The 26,564-nt window shown below is 42.0% G+C and overlaps 1 protein-coding gene across 5 annotated transcripts in view; it reads right to left on the reverse strand.

The window, feature by feature from the left end:
• Positions 1-3,991: 3,991 nt before the first annotated feature.
• Positions 3,992-26,564, reverse strand: part of FIG4 (FIG4 phosphoinositide 5-phosphatase) — a 136,200-nt gene continuing 113,627 nt past the window's right edge. For 3 of the 5 annotated variants that reach the window (XM_032651275.1, XM_032651274.1, XM_032651273.1), the window contains one exon: positions 3,992-4,349. Coding sequence is in view for 3 of the 5 variants with exons in the window: in XM_032651274.1 (XP_032507165.1) it covers positions 4,172-4,349 (178 nt within the window). In the remaining 2 variants the exon portion in view is untranslated. Of the gene's footprint in view, positions 4,350-17,972; positions 18,133-23,888; positions 26,311-26,564 lie in introns of those variants that run through there. The other 2 variants (XM_032651277.1, XM_032651276.1) reach the window with 2 other exon arrangements.

The following is a 26,564-nucleotide window of genomic DNA, read 5'->3' on the forward strand; positions in this document are numbered from 1 at the left end:
TTCATCTTCAAGAAGGTTCATAAGAAGAACTTTTTGACAAGTAGAGGTCTCTGATACATTTCAGATCATACTGCTGAACTGGCTAAAAAATGAGAGAATCCTAATGGAAAACCTGATGGCTTCATAAAAAGTTAATGGAAGGATTGGTTACTGAGTGAACTGGTGAATATCGTTAAAATTTTTATGGGTTTTGTCTGGAATATTACTGGATTGATCTGTTTTCTAGATATAGGGAAACCCTTCCCCTCAAGTTAGTTACGACTTACGGCAATTTGGTAAACTACACCTGTGGGTAGAACTGAAACGTATTGCTCTTCTCTCTGCCTGATCCCTCCAGAAACTGGAGACTCGTAGTTCTGAGCAGCCTAATCAGGTGAATGGGAAAGACTGTCTCCTGGCGTGTGCAGGAATCTCGGTATTTAGGGACCTCTAGAAGAGAGAAATCCACTGAGGTGGAGTCTGATGGCAGGCCTTTGGCATGGCTTTCCTGGCTTTGAGAAGGCTTTTGGGAATTCAGTCCTCCTTCTGAGGAGTTCTACCACAGCCAGTTTGGAGGAGCCTATGTGGTCAACTGACCAGACTTATTTTGCAAGCAAATTAGTCTTGATTTGATTGTGTCTGGTGGAAATATGGGTAGTTTTAGAGAGAAAAATATTGTGTTTCAGTGGATGTTAAATTCTAGTTCTGCTAATTGAGGTCTAGATTTATGAAAGTTATTGCATTAGCCACACTTTTGTCCTGATGTTCAGGAGAAAAAGAAAATTATCTAGTTATTAGAGTATAACTACTCATGATGTGTAACACTGCTTGCTGTAAGTCTGCTTGTGTAACAATTCAATAATTGGTAAAATGTATAGCCTCGAATTCTGCATCAACTACCTCTGAGCTTGTTCATATCTCGTCAGTTTTTCCCCAACGTGGATAACTAGGCAAATATAAAGGAGGTCTAACACAAAGGGACATGATCTGGACCTAGGGCAGGCAGGCAGCATTCACCCTGGCTTTGTGGGACAGGTACTTTGGGCTATCGAAAGTTCTGCAATCAAAAGGGGAAATTATGGAAAAATCTTCACATGTGGAGGTATGGGGAAATCATTCAGGTTTACACATGGTTTAACTTAAACTTTACTGAACACAGTGGCCTGTTTTGTGGCCTACTGAACATGCGTTGAACATTGGCCACTAAGGAGGGGAATGCATTTGAAAGTCAAAATGGAGTAGCTGTGGTTGTTACAAGGGTAAAACTACGTGGTTATTGTGAAAGTGATTTTAGACTCATTCCTGTATTACTGAAAACCTGAGTTTTCTGAACTGTGTTGCAGACCAGGACAGAAACCGCAGGCGCTCAGAATGCAGTTACTGTTTGTATATTGTTTAATTGTCATGATCTCCCCTGGGTGTTAGATGGCTTACATTTCGCCCTGAGCAGAGGAAGTCTACTCAAGGGCTGAGCATCAACAATGGCCTCACTGTGAAATGAGTCTAATTGCTGGGTCTACAGTGAGATACTGTTGTCGTCTTCCTCTCCCTCTGGACTTCCATGAAAAATTGACCCAGCTAATGCAACCGTGTGGGGATGACTGACAATGGGGGGGGGGGGGGAAGACTGAACATCTTCCTGTCTGCACGCCAGTATGTCAGAAAGACCCCTGTCAGTAAATGTTACCATACCACGAATCAGACGTTTTACTAGGGTGACTGCCCGTGAGCCTCCCTGGACTGTGCAATGTGGAGTGCAATAGGCTGGCTTCTGGACACATAAGTCCGACTAGTGGGATTAATTTTTTGTTTGGAAAGACCTAATGGGTCCACCCCTAGTGGCACTGAACATACATGGGGTGGCACACTTGTAACTGTGCTGACTCCCGGCTAGGCCACCAGAATGTTTTAGAGCTGGGCCTTCCCCTCCCCATGAGGGTGCGTCTGGGTCTGTGAAAACCAGGGGTGGCCTTACCTTTCTGGTAACTGGATAGGGCGCAGCTACAATGACTCCCTCTCCATTGACCTGGTAAGTGCTTGGCTCCAGAATTGCCCACGTCCTGGCGAATGACTGTTCTTAGCATACTAGGTACTATCTTGCTTTCGATTCTCTTTGGCGGCAGCTGCCTGTACTGTACCGTGGTATCTGCAGGCCCCCCCCCACCGGCCACCGCCCCCATCCCTGCCACATGCCTGACCCCAGGAATGTCACAGAAGAGGGCTGGAACAAGACTGTTAGCGTTGTGCAGGGTATGCGGAGGGGGAGCGTACGAGCAGGCAGCCCAAGGTGGCTGATCTCCTGCTCTCTGTACGTCCCCCCGCTCCACCAGAGCCTGTCTCACCTACCCCCTACTCACATGACCGCCCTTCCTACATACTTGCCCCCCGAACCTCGCTGCCGGCGACTGTTCTAGTCTTTAGATTAGGACAGCTCCACCTGATAGCTTATCAAAGGGGTGGTGAGGGGCCTGCCCCTCTGCTCGTTTCTCTGGTAACCGATGAGCCACGTGACATCAATTCCCCCTATAACTGGTAACAGCCCCCCTCCCTGGGAGCAAAGACTGCCACCACGTCCTGCCTGCCATCAGGCCCACGTGGTGGGGTGTCACTCCAGGACCTTGCTTCAGATGTGTAAGCGCCCCCTATCTGTGAAATCATTTACATCTCTGTCGCTGACTTCAGGCTCTTTCTTCAGTCTTGAAGCTGGACCTATACAGGCCTTGCAGGCCTGCGGGGTGCAGCCCAACAATATCCAAACTGTGCCAACCAAAACTCCTCTTGCCAATTGCTTCATCATCCTTTAATCCTGACTTTACGATGGCATCGGTCAAAACCATCTGTGAATTTTATCTGCAACACAGAACACTGCATAGAATCCCAGAATCTCGGGCTTGGTGATACCTTAAAGGTCACTTAATTGGTGATACCTTAAAGGTCACGCAAGCAGACTTAAAGCAAGCAGTGTTACACATCATGAGTAGTTATACTCTGTAATAACTAGATAACGTTCTTTTCCTCCTGAACATCAGGACAAAAGGCTGATCCCTTTAGATGGCTTGGTTTTCTTTATTTTATTTGTGAGAAGGAAAAACTGAGAACTTGTTTTATTTTTTTTAAAAAACATAGACATAATAAGGTCAAATCATTTGTGTAAAACTCAGAAAATGCAGAAAGTTGTCCACATTATATTTGGCTGTGGAGAGCAAACCATACGTATACATGGCATGTCAACCCTGACTAGACATCAAATTATGTAATGCAACTGCTCACCATAAAAGCTATGCAGAGTAATACATTTTTTTTTTTTTTTTTTTTTTTGCGGTACGCGGGCCTCTTACTGTTGTGGCCTCTCCCGTTGCGGAGCACAGGCTCCGGACGCACAGGCTCAGCGGCCATGGCTCACGGGCCCAGCCGCTCCGCGGCATGTGGGATCTTCCCGGACCGGGGCGTGAACCCGTGTCCCCTGCATCAGCAGGCGGACTCTCAACCACTGCGCCACCAGGGAAGCCCAGTAATACATTTTTAATGTTTTATTTTGATATAATTTTATATTCACAGAAGTTCAAAGAACTTCTGTTTACTGTTTTCCAGACTTACCATTTATTAATATTTTGCTGCATTTGCTTTATCATGTATTCTTTTTCCCTGAACCACTGGAGAGCATTTTGTTGACATCTTGTCTCTTTATAAATATTTCAGTGTTTATTTCCTAAGAACGAGGACTTTCAAAAGAACACATTTTTTAAATCAAGACATTAAGTTACATAACCATCAGAATAAATTTTTTAAAATGTTAACTACAAAGAAAAATACTCTGCCTTCGTTTCACACGGGAGGAAAATTTTGGCCTATTTTGCTTACTATGATATTCCCAGACTCTACCATAGGGCCTGGCACACAGCCGGTCCTCAATAAATACCTGTTAACATTTCAGTGTGACGGTGTGATACTAGATTAACCACATTTCTAAGCAAAGTATCTCTAAAATAAAGCAAAGGCAACGACAGCAAAATATTCAGTCATTTCTTTACTACCAATGATTTGTAATTACCCAGTTACAAAAAGTAAAAGCCTTCTGATGTAAAGGACTGAAGGGAAATTACCTTTTTAAGATGAGACAAACAAGTTAGAGCATAAGTAAATGGGACTTTGTTGGTCCCCCTCTGGGCCACTCTGGGGACCTGCCGTCTCTTCACAGGTAGCGGTTTCTGATGTATTCTCGGTACATGGAGGTGTCTTCTTTCCCCAGGGGCTGCATGATACCTTGACTGGCCTGGATGTGGGCTTGGAAGATCTCTGTAGATTTTCTGTCTACTTGTGGAGGCTGAACTTCATAGATGTTGTCTTGAGAGAAAGCTGAGATAGGTGTTCTATAGAAGAGAAGCGAGGACAGAGCTACATTAAAGAAAATAAAAGACCATAGGGACCTTGACCTCAAAAGCTCTTGAGAGCCACTGACCTTGAATGAGTGAACTTAGTAGTAACAAGTGGTGCTAGTGACCTCCCTGTTCCCTCTCGGTTGGCTTCCTCCTCTGCCTGAAAGAGCAGGACCAGCACTTGCCCAGGGAGCCTTCCCTGGCATGCAGGCTGGAGGGGCACCCCTCCTCTGTTCCCACAGCCCTGGGCACACCCATGTCTGTGTGCCCATCTGTCTCCCTCACATGACTTAAGTAACCTGAGGTAGGGGCTGTACAGACTTTTCGCTCTCTTTCCTTGGTACCTGGTATGTACTCGATAGTTTTCTTAAGTAGGACTTATTAGTAGGAATCGGTGAAGTAGGGGATACTAATAATTCCTACCTCATAGGTTGATGGCAGGAGTAAATGAGTTTATATCTGTAAAGTGTTCCTTTAGCATAGTGCCTGGCACACTATTAGTGCTCAATAAAAGTGTACTATTAGTAATTAGCAGTGCACAATTCCTTAGCTGCAATTCTGAAATCCTAAAAGCTGTAATAACCAAACGTTACTTTGCCAGCAAAACCCGACCCAATTGAAACTCATCTGGTGGTACAACATACAATACTTGGCCCACTTCACGTGAATATTAATGTGTTTCAGCCTCAGATCACGCTGGGGATGTTCTTATAAGGTATATGCTAACACCCCCAAAATTCTGAATTCTGAAACACATCTGGCTTCAGATTTTTTGGATGAGAGTGTAAATCTGTAATAGGCAGCTTCCTTCCTTTCTGGGATGATTTGAAAAGCACCCAAGAACCTCTCTATTCAAAAATATCTCTCCATTGCCACCCCACCTAGACTGCCATAGTGCTTGAAATTTCCATCCACCCTCGGGGAAGGCGCTGTCTCCAAAAAAGGCCTTGTTAAAATGCAGCTGGGTGCCTGACACACGCGTAACTCATCGCAGCGTGAGCACCTGCTAGTTGTTACCTCCTTGGCTGGGGGCAGGCCCTGTAGGGATGAATCAACCACCAAGTCAGGTGTGCTGCAGAGTGAGCGTGTGTGGGAAGGTCAAGAAGAGGCAGGCCATGGGTAGGCGAGGATGGTACGCTACACCTTGTGAGGGACTGGGGGTACAACGACAGCACACTCCACCACTTAGCCCAGGGCTGGCCCTGCGGAGGAGTGGGGGGGTTGGTTCTCCACATCAGGGTACCAAGACCACAAAGAGAAAAGATCTGGAGAATCTATTCTGCTGGGCTGGGACCTCAGTCTTGCTCATGTACATCTTATCAGAGGACCAGAAAGGCATCCTGGACGCCTGGCTGTTTGGTGAGCTGGAACCCCTGGAGCTGGGGGGGATTCCCTGCAGTCAGAAGCAGAACTGAACCTCAGACCCAGCTAGGACTGTACTTGCAATGTCAACATTTTGTGGGACACTAGGAAGGTGCAGTGAGCGACACACAAAGGGAGACAAGAGTTGTCCAGTAAAACCCTCCATCCTCATAGGATGCGTTACAATTACACTTAGGTCTTTCTTACTATCCTAGAAAACAGTCAAGGTAACTCCCTGTACTTTGCCTTTAGAAAACTAACACATCCTGCCTTGGCTGGAGACTCTGCTTAAAATCGCTGTGAAATAAAATACAACTAAAGGTGGAATATTCTTTCTGGAAGTCAACCTCAATTGTTTTGACCTTGGGGTAATATATTTAAACTCAAATTTGGTAAATGGCTTATGAAATACTCATTTTTCCAAAGCACTCTAATAATTTCACATGATCTTAGACTACACCCTTATTTAAATAAATAAAAACCAAAGGATAGTGATTTACTCGAAGTTTAAAAAAAAAAGACCCAGGTGAAAGAATCCTGAGCTGAGTCAATGTGAACTCCAGCTTGGCAGCAGTGCTTTTCTTCAAAATACAAAAGTAACGTTATAATGACAAATGGTTGGGATGATTAATATATGAACTCTTCTTCTCAATTTTCCCTCACAAAATCATAGCAACTTTTCAGTCATGTACATAATTCAAAGCAAGATGCTAGAATTCTTTAACGGTTGTTAATATTCAGGGTCAAACCATTTTAACCTGAACACTTAAAAAGGAGGCTTCATTAGCGGTTTTAGAGATTGTCATCAAACTGCTGGCCACAGCAACTCCTGGACCACACCATCCACACCTGTCTAGTGTCTACACCCTCCATTTCATAGATGAGACATTTAAAGTCAATTTAAAAATGGGACTAATGGTTTCTGTGCTTTGAAGCTAGACCTTTGCCTGCAACCCTGTGCATTAACCAAGAGCTTTCCAGCAGGCATCACACCAGAGAGATACCATCTGGGAACTAAACCTTAATGCAACTGAGAAAAGGAGAATCCAAGTCATCAAGTCATTGTTTTGTCCTTTGGCAGCTCAGCTGAATACACGGGTGGGCAGGCTGTAGGGGGAACAGCAGCAGGGCTGGGACAACCATGAACAGGGCCACAGACCAGCCACTTCCACCCACTGCCTGGGGTTTCTTATCAGTAAATCAATCAGGAGTCCTCACCCTACTTCTCAGTAAACTGCTTCAATGCCCCGTGGAGTAATGAAAAACCATTACAAACACTCTAAATGTGAAATGTCAACATCAGCCTTAAATGGTATCCGACTGAGTGGCAGGTGGGTTTAGGGCTTCAACACCACCTCACTGTGGTGTTGATTTTGCTACTTGCTAAAGTTTGAGAATCTTTGGTCTAAGGAGACCAAACTGTAATCTAAAATGCTAAATAAAATCTTATTTGTGGTCAGTCAACAGCATTGAACATTTTTAAGTAGAAACTTTCTTCTTAAATGATATACTACCACTAATCCTACATTGAGCAAGCATCATTTAACACTTAACTGTAAAGACATGAGTAGCAATATTACATTTCCTAATGTCCTCACACTTGATTTCCCCGTTGGCTTATGCAAGGCAAGGAAGAAATACAAAAACATCCAAGACCCTCACAAGGGGCTGCTGGTGGGCACCTTGTCTCTGAGGGGCACTGGAAAGAGATGGAGGTAACCCCAATAACACTTCCAACACTACATGTAATAGTCTTTTTATTAGCTTAGATGGCATTTGTTTCTGGGTGAAAAGACCAGTGTTTAAACACTAAATGATGTGGAAATTGTAAGGCTACTTTCTTTTATTCATTCCAGTAGAGAGAGTGGCTTATTATTGCACTTTCATGGTGGAAGAAACGTCCGACATTTCTCTGCTGTCCATAAACAATTTTTGTTTTCAGCTTCTCCCCACAGTCCTCAAAGGGATAAGACTTATTGCCCTTAATTCAAATGCTAGTAGTCTTTTTGGAGATGAATTATTATAATTACAAATTTGCAGGCTCATTTTATCTACAAAGCCTAGTCCTATCTTCAAGGAAGCCTCTGTATTTCCTCTCAAGGAATGTTGCGGTCGTCTTTAGTTCATTTATGGGCTCAGTGTACTCAACACCAAGGATTGATGACACAGCCTTAACTGCAGTTCCCATTCACAGAAGAGAAACACTTTAGGCAGAAATTCATTAGACACACTACGTGTTTTTAAAGAAGATCCTTATTGGTGCCCTTTTATGCTCTTTCTTAAATGTGTTATTACTCGTTTGGTTATAATAAGACCATGTCCTATAGTAATGGTATCTTACACTTGGATGCATAACGAAAGTTTGAGTCCCTTTAAAAGTTCAATTCCCATTGAGGGTATTTCGGACTTATACATATTGAGTACCCAATAAGCATATGTTGGTTTGACAAGAAAATGGTCAGACTGAAATGTCTTCCAGATTTAGTAATGATATGACGATTTGTGGTTGGTGATAGAAGAACTAGATAATACATGTATAATTTCAATAATTTTATACATGTGATACTTTTCCAATATGTTAAAATCTTACACTTTTTCTATGATGAGCATTTTGGCACACACCAAACCTATTTGGCTTTTCCAGAAAATTTAGTAATGGTTCTTTTCTTTTTTTTTTTTTTTGCGGTATGCGGGCCTCTCACTGTTGTGGCCTCTCCTGTTTCGGAGCACAGGCTCCGGACGCGCAGGCTCAGCGGCCATGGCTCACGGGCCCAGCTGCTCCATGGCATGTGGGATCTTCCCAGACCGGGGCACGAACCCGTGTCCACTGCATCAGCAGGCGGACTCTCAACCACTGCGCCAGCAGGGTAGCCCTAGTAATGGTTCTAATCACAGGATATATTTCCCTTCCTGGTGATCCCTTCTGTTGCTACCACAAACTCCAAGTTTTCCCAAGTTGCTGTTTTCACATCACCAAATGGTTCTGTTGGTTCATGACTGTGTGACAGAATCAAAAGAATACTACAGGGCTTCCCTGGTGGCGCAGTGGTTGAGAGTCCGCCTGCCGATGCAGGGGACACGGGTTCGTGCCCCGGTCTGGGAAGATCCCACATGCTGCAGAGCGGCTGGGCCCGTGAGCCATGGCCGCTGAGCCTGCGCGTCCGGAGCCTGTGCTCCGCAACGGAAGAGGCCACAACAGAGAGAGGCCTGCGTACCGCAAAATAAAAAAAAAAAATATATATATATATTACAGGTGAAGAGGCCCTTATGGAAGACCCTGACCAACAGTCTTATTTGCAGATAATGGTCAGCATTAGGTCGTTCTTCTCATTACTTTCCTCTACCTTCTGGGAGAAAACAATCATTAGGGCAGGATCAAAGTTTATCAGATGCTCCAGTCTCAGTGGGGTAAAACCTCAGCTAAATGTCTTAATAGCACAAGTCCTTTATTATTCTATTTGTCTTTCTGCCGGCTTTGTAATTTCTATTAAGCAACAAGGGCTATTATTTCCTAACTGGCAGAGGGGCCTGTGGCACACATTGCCATGCAATCATTTAAAAAAAAATTTTTATGGCTGTGTCTGGTCTTAGTTGTGGCACGTGGGATCTTTTGTTGTGGCACGCGGGCTCCTCGTTGCTGTGTGCAGGCTTCTCTCTTGTTGTGGCATACGGGTTTTCTCTCTCTAGTTGCGGCACACAGGCTCCAGAGCATGTGGGCTCTGTAGCTTGCAGCGCACAGGCTCAGTAGTTGTGGCATGCGGGATTAGTTGCCCTGTGGCATGTGGGATCTTAGTTCCCCAACCAGGGATCGAACCCGTGTCCCCTGCATTGGAAAGTGGATTCTTTACCGCTGGACCACCACGGAAGTCCCTGCAATGATTTTCTCTCTTTCTAGCTTTTAATATTGCTTACAGCCTTTAGCCCTCAGTTTGTGGGTGCCATTCTAACATCTTTTTGTGACCATCCATTGCTTCTCGTTACTTCCCTTATTAGGTTGCTTGTATCTTTCCAACAAAGTACTCATACACTGAAGTCTAGTCACGAATCTATTCTACCAAGATGATATGGTGAGAATGTGTTGGCTTCTTCATATTAAAAAATCAAGATAATGCTGCATATTCCTCCCATTCAGTGTACAAGTACAGACACCTAAGTCCAAAATGTAGCTCTCAAATCGTGCTTGTCCAATATGGCAGCCATTAGCCACATGTGCCTATTTAAATTTATATTTATTTAAATTAATTAAAATTAACTAAAATTTAAAATTAGCTCCTCAGTAGCACTAACCACATTTCAAGTTCCTGATAACCACATGTGGCTAGTGGCTACTGCATTGAACAGTGCAGTACAGAACATTTCCTTCATCACAGAAAGTGCCATTGGACAGACTGTTCTAGAACCTCTTTCCTGCTATTTTTTTCTCAGAAATTCTGAGTATCTCTTTCTAAACTCATTGGCTTAATGTAATATGTCCCTGCATAGCACTTATCACTATCTGATCTTTTATTTATCTGTTTATATATTTTCCATGATGTGAATTCTATCTTGCTTACCTCTTTAACCCCAATGCCCGGAAGAATCTTTGGCATATAGTAAGTGTTCAATAATTACTCCCTGAATGAATGAATAAATGGCATCTGTTTAAGGAAGATGATTTTACCTTGGCTTTCTAAATTCAGAACCTGAAAGCAGTGTGATTTAGATTGCTCTAGAATCTAGAGTTTAGATGATAGGGAGGTAGGATTTCCAGCAGAAGTCTGGCCTCAGATAACCATAAGGTGGGCGGCGGAGCACTGAGGGGAAGCCGAGGTGCTTTCTAGCAGGGCAAAACTATCCAAGTAGCTCAGAAAACAAGGCTGAGGCAGGAGGGGTGCGTTCTAACCCCCCTTTAGAGGTGAGAAAACAATGACTCAGATGAACAAACTCACTAAATGGCCTGAAATCAAGAGGAATGTGTCAATCTTCAAACCACCTCTAATAAAACGAAACAAAAGGCAAAACAGTCCCTATATCCAGGGATTCTAGAAAGCAGGCTCTGCCTATGTAATTTGCTTTCATACACCCTGTCAAACCAGTTTCAGTGTTGGAGATACGGGCAAGCACATTTGCTACCTTCCACACATACGCACTGCCCCGACCCCCCAACCAAGGGCACTTGTATGTGTCTTTGGGTAGACATACATGACATCACAGTAAAGGCAACAGGCTTGAGGGGCAAACACTTATCCATGTATTAGGACATGAAACTACGCTATTAGCTGCTGCTGACATTCTAAACATCATCAAGGTAAAAAAAAATTTACTTTTTATTCCTACTAAAACAGCAAGTCTATATAATACACACAAAATGCTACGAACCTAATGCATGATTTCCCCAAAGTTCAATTAAATTTTCAGTCTTGTTATGCCAGTGAGAGCTAATGAGCGAGATACAGAATAGTGTACAAATCTGATTCCTTCAAATCCAAACAAATTCCAAATCCTTTGAACAGCTGCTATTACAATAGGATGACTGAACCGTCCTCCAGCAGAGATACTGGAAGAGAGGTTAGAAATTTCACAAGCAGGTTAAAATGCATTAAAGCAAATATGACAATAATGCTAGTCCCTAAACAACCCACCATTAGAAGGAGCAAAAGGGGTGATGAGAAGGAACTAAAGAATATAATCGGTGATGATGGAACATAAAATGTACAGTCTTGTAGACCAGGGGTGCAGGCAGCCCTGTCTGTATATAAGGCCCTTCAAAGGCTCAGCAGTAAGGAATCTCAACTGCTTACTGTAGACTAGGTCTTTATAGATTTTGATAGGCGAGGAGTATGTCATTGGTTATGGAGTGTGAGGACAGCAAAACTCTTATGGTGTGTGTTTCTCCAACACTTATCTGCCTTCAATGTGTCAGGGAGCCATGTCAGTGACAGGCCAGCCAGAAAGGCACTGCAGTCTCACAAAAGTTAGGATTTAATGCCTAAGCCTAAGCCACACTAACAAGAGAGAAAAGTTATTTATAGATCAAAGTATACAATGACCTTAATATATCGAAGAAATCCATGCATGTGAATGTCTAAGGCTGCTAGACATTTTTTTTCTTTTTAAGCTTTACTCTGAGGTACGATTGACAAAAAACTATCTTGTGAAGACTTACTTTTCATCAGATCAACTAGATGAAAAAAGTGTATGTATGTATATACACATACACATGTATGTTATGTACATAGATATATTTATATGTAACAGTTATGCTTATATATACTAATATATACATATATTTTCTTTAAACATAACGCTGAGGGAAGGGCTGTGTGTGTGTGTGTATGTATATATCAACACTCCCCACAGTGATATACTTCAAATGAGTCCATGTGACCTCATTTTTACAATGTCCATTCCACTGTGCAGACACTGAAACAAAAGTACAATTGCTTTTAACATGTGACTTTCTATTTTACACTGTTATACATTAGAGCCTTAGAGACTATTACGAGCTTGTGAGAGTAAAGGTTTTGGTTAAAATGTCATAACATCACTGCCATACATATACATTGGAAAAAAAAAAAAAAAACTAACAATGCTTACCTAATATTTATCATGGAAAACTACTGTGCTTCAAGTCTATCAATGCTTTTCACCTTTTTATTATAAAATAAGACAGATAACAGAAAACCACACAAAACAAACACACACAATTATTAGAAGGTAAACACAAGCTGGGTCAAGAAACCGAAATTTTGGCAGCCAACCCAGAAGCCCCTTCTATGTGCTCCATCCCCATCACAACCCCTCCCTCCCCTCATAAGTAGCCATCAACCTGACTTCTACAGTAAGCACTTCTTTGAACTTTAAAAAAAAAAAGATTTTTTTTCCATTCAAATGTGCATCCCGAGACTATAGTTTAAAAGTGTGATAGGCCTTTTAATCTACAGATTCTCCCTCCTATCTTTTCCTTACAATTTGTCGAAGAAACCAGGTTGTAGAGTTTCTCTTGTCTGGGTTTTGCTGATGGCATATTCATGATGCAGTTCAAAAATCTTCCTCTGTCCTTTATATTTCCTGCAAGTCAGCAACTGGATCCAGAGGCTTGGTGAGAATTTGCTTCAATTGCTGTGGTGAGACCACAGGTGGTAGAGTGCTGTGTCATCAGGAGGGCCACAGTGTCTAGCTGTTTATCTGTTTTAATGCCCACAGTCACTGATATGCAATGCCTAGATCCAGTCACTGATATGCAATGCTTAGATCCATTAATTCAGTGGGGATTGCCAGATGATAATTACCTTATTTTTTTTCATTTATCAGTTGTCACACTTAAAAAATATATTTATTTTATTTATTTTTGGTGCGTTGGGTCTTTGTTGCTATGCGTGGGCTTTCTCTAGTTGCGGCCAGCAGGGGCTACTCTTCGTTGCAGTGTGCAGGCTTCTCATTGCGGTGGCTTCTCTTGTTGCAGAGCATGGGCTCCAGGTGCGTGGGCTTCAGTAGTTGTGGCATGTGGGCTCAGTAGTTGTGGCTCGTGGGCTCTAGAACGCAGGCTCGATAGTTGTGGCGCACGGGCTTAGTTGCTCTGTGGCATGTGGTATCTTCCCGGACCAGGACTCGAAGCCGTGTCCCCTGCATTGGCAGGTGGATTCTTAACCACTGCACCACCAGGGAAGCCCTGTCGCACTTTTTTAAAAAGATTTTTTTCCTCATCTCGTTTGGTTACCCAACGGTACAATTCATATGATTCAGAGTCATATGCTTGATTCTTTGTTTTCCAGATAATGAAATAGTTCCTTATCATTCTTCTAAGGTGACCAGATTTTTAAAAAAATCATTATAAACTCATGGATTTAAAAATATTTGATGAGTTCCATCCTACTGTAATTAATGTCCTTATTGAAGTGCAAATTTTCCCATCTTTGTCCAGTGGGAGCCAGCATCACAAGAGAGTATCATACTGTATATCACTGCTCAGGAAAAGATCAAAATTCAAAATCTGAAGTACGGTTTCCATTGAACGCATATTGCTTTTGCACCATCGTAAAGCCCCAAAATTTTAAGTTGAACCATTGTAAGCTGGGGACCATCTGTGCTCCATTTTTTTTTTTCTGACATAAAGCCTGAGAATAATCTAATTTTCTTTCCCTTAAAAGTCACTTTCTCTTTTTAGATGTCTATAGGATCTTTTCCCTTTAAAGTCCAGTTAACATACTATACTGTATCATTTTTGGTCACTATTCTCAGGTATGTGTTGTGCTATTCAAACACGTAGTTTTATATTTCAGAAAAAAAAATTGGCATTACTGTTTTTAGTATTTTTTTTGTTCCCTTTGTTTTTCTTCATCAAGACTCCTCCTATCCATGCTAAATCTTCCTTGCCTATTGCCAATATTTGACACTTTCTCTTAAATCTTTTTTTCTTCATTTCTTTTTGAATTTTAACGTTTTGTATTTTAAGCTCATTTTGAAATAGTATGCTTCAGTTCTGACCTCTTTTATCAAGTTGTCTTTCTGGCATGCTTTCATCGGAGGGATGTTATTCTGCTCTGTGTTCTTTCATTCTCCTAATAACTTTATATGGGTTTGGACCTCGATACTTTTCTGTTGCTCATTATGCAAAATTAAATTTTCCTGAACCTTTAGAATGGAGTGTAGTTCAGGAAAATCTAACTTGTTTAAAAACATGGCACCTTGCTTTCTGAGATTTCCTTTACCTCTTCTCTTTCCCCTCTTCTATCTGGACTTTCTCTTTCCCTCCTGCCTCCTGCCACTGTCCTGCCCAGCTTTGACTCCACTGTCAGCACTTTCTCCTCAGACGGGTGCCCTGGCCTGGAAGGGAGCTTTGGCTGTCGGGTTCAGGAGTTAATCTGGCCCAGACTGCCTCAGCTCTTTTCAGAACCCACCAAGAGCCCCTGCACTCAGCTGGCACTGAATTGGGTAAAACCCCTCCCAGTTTCAGCTGCTGTGCTCAGATTAGCCCGCAGTCATTTCCAGTGCACTCCTGTTAGCTACTCTGGGGCTCTCCTGGTCTCAGGTCTGTCAGATGCCCTGCTGTCTCCTCCTGACTCCTTCCTCTCGTACAGCACGAATATCATGCAGGTCTGGTGGCTGTTGGCGGTTTACCTCCACCACCTGCTTATATTTTGTGATTTGTGGATAACTTAAGTGGTTTGAGGTAAATGCTGCCCATGTGTATTTGGTTGCGCTCCCTAGTTGTTCTGTTTTATGTGATGATTCAGAGATTTAAAAAACTATGTTGCTGCCGTCTTCTTCCCAGAACCAACAAGGCATGTCTGTTTTTAAAGTGTATTTTTCACCCATCCCCAAAGCTGGACAGTCCCTAAATGTGACATATTGTGGCCTGCATGGCTATACTGTCCTTGCTGCGGAGGGAGGCGTTGCCACACCACTTCTCCTTACCCAGGGCTTTGTTCAGAGAAACTCTTTTCCAGCTCAACTCCCATTTCTACTCCATCAGGACTTGGTCTCCTCAGAGACAGGTGAATACCACAGGGTCCAGATGTGGCTGCTATCCTAGTGATGCAGAGACTTGGGGGAAGTGCGGAGAACGTGGTAGAGCTCTTAATCTCACGGTTCACTTACATCTGGCTAATCAAGCATTATTACAACTATGGCAGCAGAAAGAAATACAGGTAAAGTTAGGAAAATTAAAAAATGACTGCCTATCAGCTTTACTTTTATTGCAGCTAATGGGAGATGGCTAGGATATCAGTTAGATTTGGGTCATGGTTTTAATGAACAAGGGAGTCCTTCCCATGGCTACTCAAGGACCTCACTCCATCATGCGAGCAGGGTGCTTTCACCATTCTTGCCTAGTGGCATTTGACTGCTAATACAAATGGCAATTGTATGTTTCTGTTCTATCCCTTTCTGGAGAGTTCTAATCCTCCTTTGCCACCAGTGTATACTGAGAGCAGACAGGCAGTCTTTTAATTTATAGGTCACTAGATCACAAAAAGCCTCATCTGGACTTAAAGAGAGCTGCACAAAACCCAGAGATCCTGGACTTAGGGATGTGGTGATGTATGGGGGAGGGAGTGGGTTCTACTTATAGCAAGAGGAATATGCACAGATAACTGGGTAGCTAGCAGGGCAGACTCCGACAGATAACATAAATTAGATTCCTCAGTATCCATCTGAACTCCCCTTCCTGCATGCAGAGGCTGAAAAACAAAAAATAACATCCCAGACTCCCTTGCAACTTGGGTTCAAAATGTGATTTAGGTTCTACCCACCACTTGTACTCACAGGAGTCTGATTTGGAACTGACTCATATGCGAAGAAGCAACATGTAGGGTGTCCTCTTGGCAGACTCTGGCAAAGGCAATGTGCTCTCGAGTTGGCCACCCCAGTGGCAGCTTCCTGATTATAGCTGAGGTGGCTGGTTTTGCAGCCAGCAGCTGCTGTGATACCTTCCGGATCTAGGCAGATGCAGCAGCCACTCTGATGATTTGCCATGTGCTTTGCGGAGTCATTCCTGGCAGCTTGGTCTACAATCTGTCTCTTTAGCCCTCTGGTGATTCTGAAAGCCACTGAAAATCCCATAATAAATCACTTCCTGTTTAATCTGCCTAGAGTGGATTATGTTTTCTGCAACTGAACTCTGACCACGTAGCCAATGTGCAAAAGCACACGAAGCTCCAGCTCTTTCTTGCTTTAGCCGGGAGCAAGCACAGAGGCGCCTAGGTAACCCTGTTCCTGGATGGTTCTAGCAACAAGGGGATACTTCCAGCAGTTGGGCACATTTGTGTTCACTGCCCTAGGAGACAGAAGGGACAGTCTACTACAAGCACATATATGAGTGGCAATGGTGGTACTTTTGGGCCATAGCTGTTAGTATTTTTATTGGTCCATGTATGGCAGAATGATACTCTTCTACATTCTCTCTGACAACTGTAAAATTAAAATGTCGTTTGTGTTTTTAAAAGGACTTTTGGTTTTAGACAAAGTAAGATGATTTTTGGACCTGAAACAGGTAAAATGCCTCCAATTTAGGATGCAATTTATAAATTGAAGGATTTCCCTCCCATTTTGTAGGATATATTGCCTTAGTATAAAAAGAAATGCAGTTTTTCCTCTATTTCAGCTGTGTCTAGTATTACAAACACCAAGAGAGCACCCAATGATATTTGGCTGCTCTGTTTTGTAGGCCATAACGTGAACATTTCAGCTGCTGTTGGCTTTTTTTTTACATCTTTATTGGAGTATAATTGCTTTACAATGGTGTGTTAGTTTCTGCTTTATAACAAAGTGAATCAGTTATACATATACATATGTTCCCATAACTCTTCCCTCTTGCGTCTCCCTCCCTCCCACCCTCCCTATCCCACCCCTCTAGGTGGTCACAAAGCACCGAGCTTGGCTTTGAGCCATAGGCAACAGGAACTGGTTACCCTGCACAGCACTGGGTCTGTTCTGCCAGTAAAGGACAGGTTGCACATCAAGCCTGTAACAGCTGTTCTCAAAGGGCAAAGAATACAACTGCCCCTCCCAGAGTCATCCTTTCTCCCCGCCTGTACGCAGGCCCAGACTCTCCCTCAGGGCAACTGGTCATCTATCAGACATTTCCACAGTGACCTTTGGGAGCAATCTGTCCCTGCTGTCCTCAAATTTCCTGGAACAGCAGCAGCAGTGGCCTGTCACTCCTGGAGACGCAGGGCTGCAGTAATGGCCCTGTGTCTTATCTCCCACGTGAAAGTGATGACACCTACTTATATTCTTCATGCCCATTTGAATATTTTCACCTTTTCCTGATGATTTACAGAGTGCTATCACTGAGTCTGCCATGTCACTTCATTATATCTCCTGTTACCTCCATTTTTTTTCTAAGACTTTTTATTGTAGAACCTCTTCAGATTTATAGAACTATTATACAGAGAGTTCTGACATGCCCCATACATACCTCAGTTTCCCCTATTAGTGACGTCTTCCATTAGGATAGTACATTTCTTGCAATTAATGAACTGATATTGACACATTATTATTAAGTAAAATCCATACTTAGTTTTTACCTAACATCCTTTTTCTTTTCGAAGAACTTATCAAGGATACATTATATTTAGTTGTCATCTCCACTTAGGGTCCTCTTGGAGGTGACAGTAGACTGACCTTGTCACTGATGACCTTGATAGTTTTGAAGAGTACTTAACCTGCATCTTTTCAGAGTTACCCTTCACTTTAAGTACAGTAAGGATCAGACAAAACTGACTTTTGGAAGGAGCTATCAGTAGGATCATGAGCCTTCAAACCAAAACCTACCTGTCCTGAGTTTTCAGAAAGTTCATATGGCTTCAGCTCTGTCAATGTTCATCTGTGATGGGGTGTTGGGCACGCTGCCCAGTGGATACTCAGACACAGCTGCCGAGGGAACTCCTGTGGAGGATTTGATGGAGCGGGGGTTCCACAACCTGGCTGATCACTACATTCAAAGGAGAATTTTACAAAGCACAGATGCCCAGGTCTTAGCCCAGGTGTACTGAATCAATCTCCAGCTATAGGGTCCGGAAGTCTGTATTTTGTATTACTTAAAGAAACAAGTCTTGCTAATTATGTTTTTAATATAGAAAATTATAAAACATGGCCCATAACCCATTAGTATTAATAATATAAAGGTATAAACGTAGAAAATGTAAAGAGAAACCAAAAGTCTAAAATGAAAACTGAATGCCTCCCTATAATCTAACCATTTTCTAAGGACGCTTTTTTTTAACATCTTTATTGGAGTATAATTGCTTTACAATGGTGTTAGTTTCTGCTTTATAACAAAGTGAATCAGTTATACATATGTTCCCATATCTCTTCCCTCTTGCATCTCCCTCCCACCCTCCCTATCCCACCCCTCTAGGTGGTCACAAAGCACCGAGCTGATCTCCCTGTGCTGTGCGGCTGCTTCCCACTAGCTCTCTACCTTACCTTTGGTAGTGTATATACGTCCATGCCTCTCTCTCTGTTACAGCTTATCTAAGGACACTTTGATTGCTCCCTGTTTTTAGTGTTGTCTTCTGTTGGCTTGAGATTTGTACTTCAAGCTTCCCAGGATACTCTGGTATAACCAGAAATTCGGAACCCACTACTACAGACGAAATTCACAACTGAGCTGAGGGGGGTGCAGAATGTCCCTTTCCATGCTGGCATCCTTCTGAAATCACAAAGCCCTGCTCTTCCCTTTCCTCTCCTGAACAAGTCAGCCCTAAAGCCATTCGATGGGGGCAGAGCAAGGAGATGCAGCCTGTGACAGCCTGTGGGGTGTTGGAGCCCAAGTGGGGTGAGAAGGGCAGATCCAGTGTGGGGAGTTTAGGCCTGAGTGAGGAAGGCGTCCACGTGTAGGGGCAGCCTGAGGTGGTATGTCAGAGACTGAGCGGGGAGAAGTGGGTGTGAACATCCATGTGGAGCGGTGGCCTGGGGCCCAAGGGGATAAGGAGGGCATTCATGAGGGTGGTGTCTCTGAAAAGATGTCAGTGCCTGAATAGAGGGCATCCATGTGGGGGAAGGGGTGGATGCAGTGGTGACGGAAGACTGGTTATATACGAGGGAATGAATCAGATAAATATAATGAGGGTAACGGAGCCATGTTTCTCACTGTGGGAGAGGGAGGTCACTAATATGGAAAGGGAGACGGATGGAATAACCCCAGAGTACCCTCCAATTAGAGGCATCAGTATGAATTTAAAGATACATATCTATATTTTATTTGTATTATACTTACATATATATAATTTATATTATATGATATATGTAGTATATATTTGTATATACATATATGTATATATTTGCATATGTCTATATATTTACATCTATGAGTATATGTAAGTATATATATATGTCCTTTGAGTGGGCCTGGGAGCAATGACACCCCAATGGCAACAGTGCCCACACCTTGGCTTTAATACCATTTTCCACTAAAAAGAACCTGAGGTCCTTGGAGAAATGACTGATTTCAGGGCTGGGGCAGGCAAAGAACATGGATGAGCTTAGAATATCTTGTGCCAGAAATCAAGCATATATTTAAAGAATGATGAGGATGTGTCCAGAGAACACAAGAGCCAGGATGAAGGAACGCAGGTGAAATCTGGAACAATTTGAGTATCAAAATAAATAATGACAGTAACAGACTATATCCCATCAAATAAAACAGAAAACCAAGATCTCACACTGAGAAAAATAGATAAATAATTGAAAGTTTGATGAAGAAAGGGATGTTTACATCATTTCAAAGTATCTCCCACAAAATATTCATTAATTAAAAGAAGGGGGAAAAAAAGAGCAAAAAGTGGAAAAGCCGAGAAGATTCCATTTTAATCAAGGGACTGAAATAAAGATGATTAGTAATGGCATGAATTGAAATTGTGTGCCACCTGACAGGATGCAATAAAAAGAACTCACCATCACTTCTGTGATATTCCTGCCTGTATTCATTATGTACTTTAAGCCAATGAACATTTATGATGTCAGAGTTTCTGGGGGTCGGGAATCTGAGAGTGGCTTAATTGGGTGATTCTGGTTTTAGGTCTGTTATAAGGTTGAAGTCCAGCTGCTGGCTGGGGCAACAGTCATCTTGAGGTTTAACTGGGGCTGGAGAATCCACTTCCATGCTCACTCACATGGTTGGCAGGTCTCAGTTTCTCACTGGCTGTTGGCTACATGCTTCTGTTCCTTGCCATCTGGGCCTATCCATAGGACGTTTGCTTGCCCCAGAACAAGTGATCCAAGAGATCGCTTCTATAACCTAACCACTTCTGGTCTAATGCTCTTGGTCACAAAGATCAACTCTGCTACAGTGTGGGAGGAGACTGCATGAGGGTTTGAATAACAGGAGGTGTGGCCAATTTGAAGGCTGGCTACCAAACTGCCAAAGATAACCATGACAAACTCAGACTGGGCGCTGTTCTACAAAGTCATTAGACTGTATTCTTCAAAGTGTCAAAGTTATGAAAAATCAAGGAAGACTGGGGAACTGTTCTAGAATGAAGGAGACTAAAGAGACATGACAACTAACTGCAATGTGAGATGCCGGACTAGTTCCTTTTGAGATTAAGGACATTATTGGGACAACTAGCAAAAGCTTGAATGGGGTTGAAGGATTAGTTGGCAGCAATGTATTGCTGTTAATTTCCTGATTTTACTAGATTGTACTGGCATTTTATAGGAGAATCTTCTTATTTATACAAAATACCTACTCAAATGTTAGGGAGAGAGAATATCAGGTCTGCAACTTACTCTCAAATGGTTCCGGTTGGGGAGGGAAACATTCTTTGTTCTTGTAATCGCAACTTTGAGATAAGTTTGAGACTGTTTCCAAATTAAGAATGTATAGAAACTATAAAGACCTATGGGAGAAACTGTCTAAATTAAGGTCGAAAATCCTAATTCTATTAGGTAGAATTATAAGCCACTGCTGTTTTCATAGGTCAAAAATGTATGAGTATTGGTAACTTCATATGGTTCAACTTAATACAAGAACATTCCGACAAACTAATCAACGTCAAAGATAACAAAATTTTGGATTCCAATAAAGAGGCAAAACAATTCACAGGGCCCTTTCAAGGATCTCTCTCCTGCAATTAACTACTCTGTCCAGAACCCCCAGTATCTGACTCTCTGCAGACCCCCACCTGTCAGCACAGAGAACTGCTGTAGTAGCTCCATCCTAGAAATGATCCCTATACTCTCCTCCCAATGTCCTATTTCTCTGCATCCTTCCACAGCATTTTTGAAATGGGTTCTGCTCCCCATGTTTTCTTACCCCCTTCCCATTTTTTCCTAAATTCACTGCAGTGGGCTTGCAAAGCTACCACCCATAAACATTTGCTCCTCAAGGCCATCGATACCTCCCTGTTAATTTCTCTGTATTCAAGACTGCTGCCCACTCCTTCCTTCTCGAAACATTTTCTTCTCTTGGCTTCTGTGAAACCACACTTCTCAAGAGTTTCCTCCTATTCCCCTCTTTGCTTATATCCTTGGCCCCTACAATTCACCCTCCAGAAAGCACCCATAGTCATCTTTTAGAGAGTGCATTAGAGCATGCCACTCCTCACTGAAAACGACTCCCTGCCAACCCCCCATGCTTCTCACTGGATAAATAACGGCGAAGCTCCTATGAGATTTGGCCCCTACCTATGCCTCACTCCATCCCAAAGCACATTCCTCTGTGCCCCTCTCACTTGGCTTTGTTTGCTTTTTTTTTTTTTAGTGAAATGTTTTTGCTGTATTTTAATCTATATGCTTTCAAAAAACTGAAGTATAGTTGATTTACAATGTTTCTGGTGTACAGCAAATGTGTGCTTTACGCTTACACACATTCTTTTTCAGATTCTTTTCCATTATAGGTTATTACAAGATATTGAATATAGTTCCCTGTGCTACACAGTAGGACCTTATTGTTTATTTTATATATAATAGTGTGTATCTGTTAATCCCAAACCCCTAATTTTTCTCTCCCCCGACTACTTTCCCCTTTGGTAACCATAAGTTTGTTTTCTATATCTGAGTCTTTTTCTGTTTTGTAAATAAGTTCATTTGTATCATTTTTTTTAGATTCCACATATAAGTGATATATGATATTTGCCTTTCCCTATCTTACTTAGTATAATAATCTCTAGGTCCATCCACGTTCCTGCAAATGGCATTATTTTGTTCTTTTTTTCTGGCTGAGTAATGTTCCATTGTATATATGTACATCTTCTTTATCCATTCCTCTGTGGATGGACAGTTAGGTTGCTTCCATGTCTTGGCTATTGTAAATACTGCTGCAATGAACTTGAGGTGCATGTATCTTTTTGAATTATATATGGTTTTCTCCAGATATGTGCCCAGGAGTGGGACTGCTGGATCATATGGCAACTCTTAGTTTTTTTTAAGGAACCTCCATACTGTTCTCCATAGTGACTGTACCAACTTACATTCCCACCAACAGTGTAGGATGGTTCCCTTTTCTCCACATCCTCTCCAGCATTTATTGTTTGTAGACTTTTTTTTTTTTTGCGGTACGTGGGCCTCTCACTGTTGTGGTCTCTCCCGTTATGGAGCACAGGCTCCGGACACACAGGCCCAGCAGCCATGGCTCATGGGCCCAGCCGCTCTGTGGCATGAGGGATCTTCCCAGACCGGGGCACGAACCCATGTCCCCTGCATCGGTAGGCGGACTCTCAACCACTGCGTCACCAGGGAAGCCCTGTTTGTAGACTTTTTGATGGTGGCCATTCTGATTGGTGTGAGGTGATACCTCAATGTATTTTTGATTTTCACTTCTCTAATAATTAGCGGTTGAGCATCTTTTCATGTGTCTGTTGGCCATCTCTATGTCTTCTGTTTGCTTCTTAAATATGCCAAGCTTATTTCTGCCCTGGTCTTCTGCACATGTTCTCTCTGCTTTGAACACTCTTCCCCAGTCATCTCAGGACAGACGCCTCCTCTGCATTCAGGTCTCAGTTCAAACCTCAACTCCTCAAGGAGACTTTCCTCAAAACCTAATTTAAAGCAGCTCCTGACTCTTACCTGCCCCAACCACTCTCTCCCATCATCCTGGTTTGTGCTCTTCAAGGAACTTATCCTAATATGAAATTGTCTTGTTTATTAGTTCAGTGCTTGTCTGCCTATCTTAGGACATAAGTGCCTTGAGAGACCTTGTCAGTCTTGTTCTTTACTGTATCTCCAGTGTCTAGAACAGTGTCTGACACATAGTAGGTGCTTAATAAATATGTGGTGAATAAATCACGTACTTTCTGCTGATGATCCCACCCAGCAGATGTCTCATGGCTGTGATAATGATAATTACAGAATCCTAGAGATGACCTTCCTTCCAAATCATCTTCTCCAACCTCAGATAACAAGAAGAAACTCTACAACACTGCTGGTAGAAGGTTATCCAGCCTCTACTGGAGGACTGTCAGTGATAGAAGAACTCATGACTTTTCATAATGGAATGTTCACATGTCATTGTTTTTTGGAATTTTTTTTTTATACAGGTTCTAATTATCTGTTTTATACATATTAGTGTATATGTGTCAATCCCAATCTCCCCATTCATCCCACCACCCCCATCCTGCTTTCCCCCCTTGGTGTCCATACGTTTGTTCTCTACATCTGCGTCTCTATTTCTGCCTTGCAAACCGGTTCATCTGTACCATTTTTCTAGATTCCATATACATATGTTAATATACGATATCTGTTTTTCTCTTTCTGACTTTCTTCATTCTGTATGACAGTCTCTAGGTCCATCCATACATGTCACTGTTGATAGCTCTAATTGTTGAAAAGGTTTTCTCTTCAGTGACCCTAAATCTTCCTCCCTATATGTCCCACTTACTGATCCCAAAACAACTTGAAAAAGCCCTGCTTCACTGGACAGTAATTCAAGTATTACTTGAGGGAATGATCACATGATTCTAAGCTCTGAGCTAAATACTCCCAGCTATCTCAACACTTCATGTGACATGATAAATTAACCAAGTCTGCACATGAGAAAGGTCTGCAAAATTTTAGCAGCTTGGTTTAAGTAAATAAAACCTTTCTAAGCATCTTATCTGAAAAGTAAAATGTAAGCATGCCCTTGGGTATTCAGAGAACATGATCTCATTTCTCATGGCTGTCTTTCTGTTCTTAACAGACTGCTTCTCTGAATCACGCTCTTTCTGATACTGAGGGAACTGCAACAATCACAGAGAGCCAAGCCCATAAGCATCTTCCCTGAGACACAGACTTACCTTTTGCAGAACATATTTGTGAGTGTATGTTCTCAATTCTGAATCAATTTTGTATTTTAATGAGAGAGAACTTTCATGATGTAACTGTTCACTAATGAGCTTTGTGCCAATTTGCAGAAGGCATTAAACAATTTATTCTACGAGTGAAAAAACAGTTTGGCTCTTACACCCCTTGGGGCTTTCAGTGTGTGTAGTGCAGGAGGAAGACCCTCTGTTGTGATTAAACAGGCAACATTCTAGTGCATATTTGTATCCTTCCCTGTGACTTCTGCAATACAGTAAGCACTCTGTAATTTTTAAATTTTATTGGCATATAGTTGATTTACAGTGTTGTGTTAGTTTCAGGTGGACAGCAAAGTGATTCAGTTATACATATACATGTATTCATTTTTTTCAGATTCTTCTCATATAGGTTATCACAGAATACTGAATAGAGTTCCCTGTGTTCTACAGTGAGTCTTTGCTGGTTACCTATCTTATAAATAGCAGTGTGTGTGTATGTTCATCCTAAGCTCCTGATCTTTCCCTCCCCCCAACATTTCCCCTTTGGTAACCATAAGTTTGTTTTCTATAAGTCTGTTTTGTAAAAAAAAATTATATCATTTAAAAAAAATTAGATTCCACATGAGTGATGTCATATGATATTTGTCTCTATCTGACTTCACTTAGTATGATGATCTCTAGGTCCAACATGTTGCTGCAAATGGCATTATTTCATTCTCTTTTATGGTTGAGTAATAAAACAAACTTATGGTGTATATATATACATCTTCTTTATCCATTCATCTGTCAGTGGACATTTAGGTTGTTTCCGTGTCTTGGTTATTGTAAATAGTGCTGCTATGAACGTAGGGGTGCATGTATCTTTTCGAATTACGGTCTTCTCAGGGTATATGCCCAGGAGTGAGATTGCTGGATCATATGGTAGTTCTATTTGTAGTTTTTTAAGGAACCTCCATACTGTTCTCCACAGTGGTTGTACCAATTTACATTCCCACCAATGGTGTAGGAGGGTTCCCTTTTCTCCACACCCCTTTCAGCATCATTTGTTGATTTTTTAAATAATGTCCATTCTGACCGGTGCGAGGTGATACCTCATTGTAGTTTTGATTTGCATTTCTCTGATAGTTATTGACGTTGAGCATCTTTTCATGTGCTTTTTGCCCATCTGTATGTCTTCTTTGGAGAAATGTCTATTTAGATCTGCCCATTTTTTGATCAGGTTGTTTTTTTGATATGGAGCCACAGGTTGTTTGTTTCTTTGATATTGAGCTGTTTGTATATTTTGGAGATTAATCCCTTGTCGGTCACTTTGTTTGCAAAAATTTTCTCCCATTCTGTGGGTTGTCTTTTCATTTTGTTTATGGTTTCCTTTGCTGTGCAGAAGCTTTTAAGTTTAATTAGGTCCCATTTGTTTACTTTATTGTTTACTCAACGAGATGGATCAAAGAAGATATTACTGCAATTTATGTTAATGAGCATTCTGCCTATGTTTTCCTCTAGGAGTTTTATAGCATCCAGTCTTACATTTAGGTCTTTGATCCATTTTGAGTTTATTTTTGTGTATGGTGTTTGAAATTAGAACATTCCCTTTCTTAGAATATGCAGCTGTCCAGTTTTCCCAGCACCACTTATTAAAGAGACTGTCTTTTCCCCATTGTAGATTCTTGCCTCCTTTGTCATAGATTAATTGGCCATAGATGTGTAGGTTTATTTCTGGGCTTTCTATCCTGTTCCACCGACCTATGTCTTTGTTTTGATAACTGTAGCTTGGCAAGTATAGTCTGAAGTCAGGGGCCTGATTCCTCCAGCTCCGTTTTTCTTTCTCAGGGTTGCTTTGGCTATTTGGGGTCTTTTGTGTTTCCATACAAATTTTAAAACTTTTTGTTCTAGTTCTGTGAAAAAAGCCATTGAATGAAGGAGTGAGCAAGTGAATAAAGGAACCAGTGAATCAGAGGGTCTCAGAACTATTTGCTTCCTTAATTCCTTAAACAAACAAACAAACAAAAAACTATAGAAAATAAACATTTCTTCAGCTGGTCAGGAATATCACTCCTCTGGTAAGGACTGAACAAAGCTATAATATAGTAATGCCCTGGTTGCCTTAGTGCTGCATACTGACATAAATGGTCAAATATTGTACACCTTT

This window comes from Phocoena sinus, chromosome 12 (assembly GCF_008692025.1).
Source record: "Phocoena sinus isolate mPhoSin1 chromosome 12, mPhoSin1.pri, whole genome shotgun sequence".
Taxonomy (NCBI): domain Eukaryota; kingdom Metazoa; phylum Chordata; class Mammalia; order Artiodactyla; family Phocoenidae; genus Phocoena; species Phocoena sinus.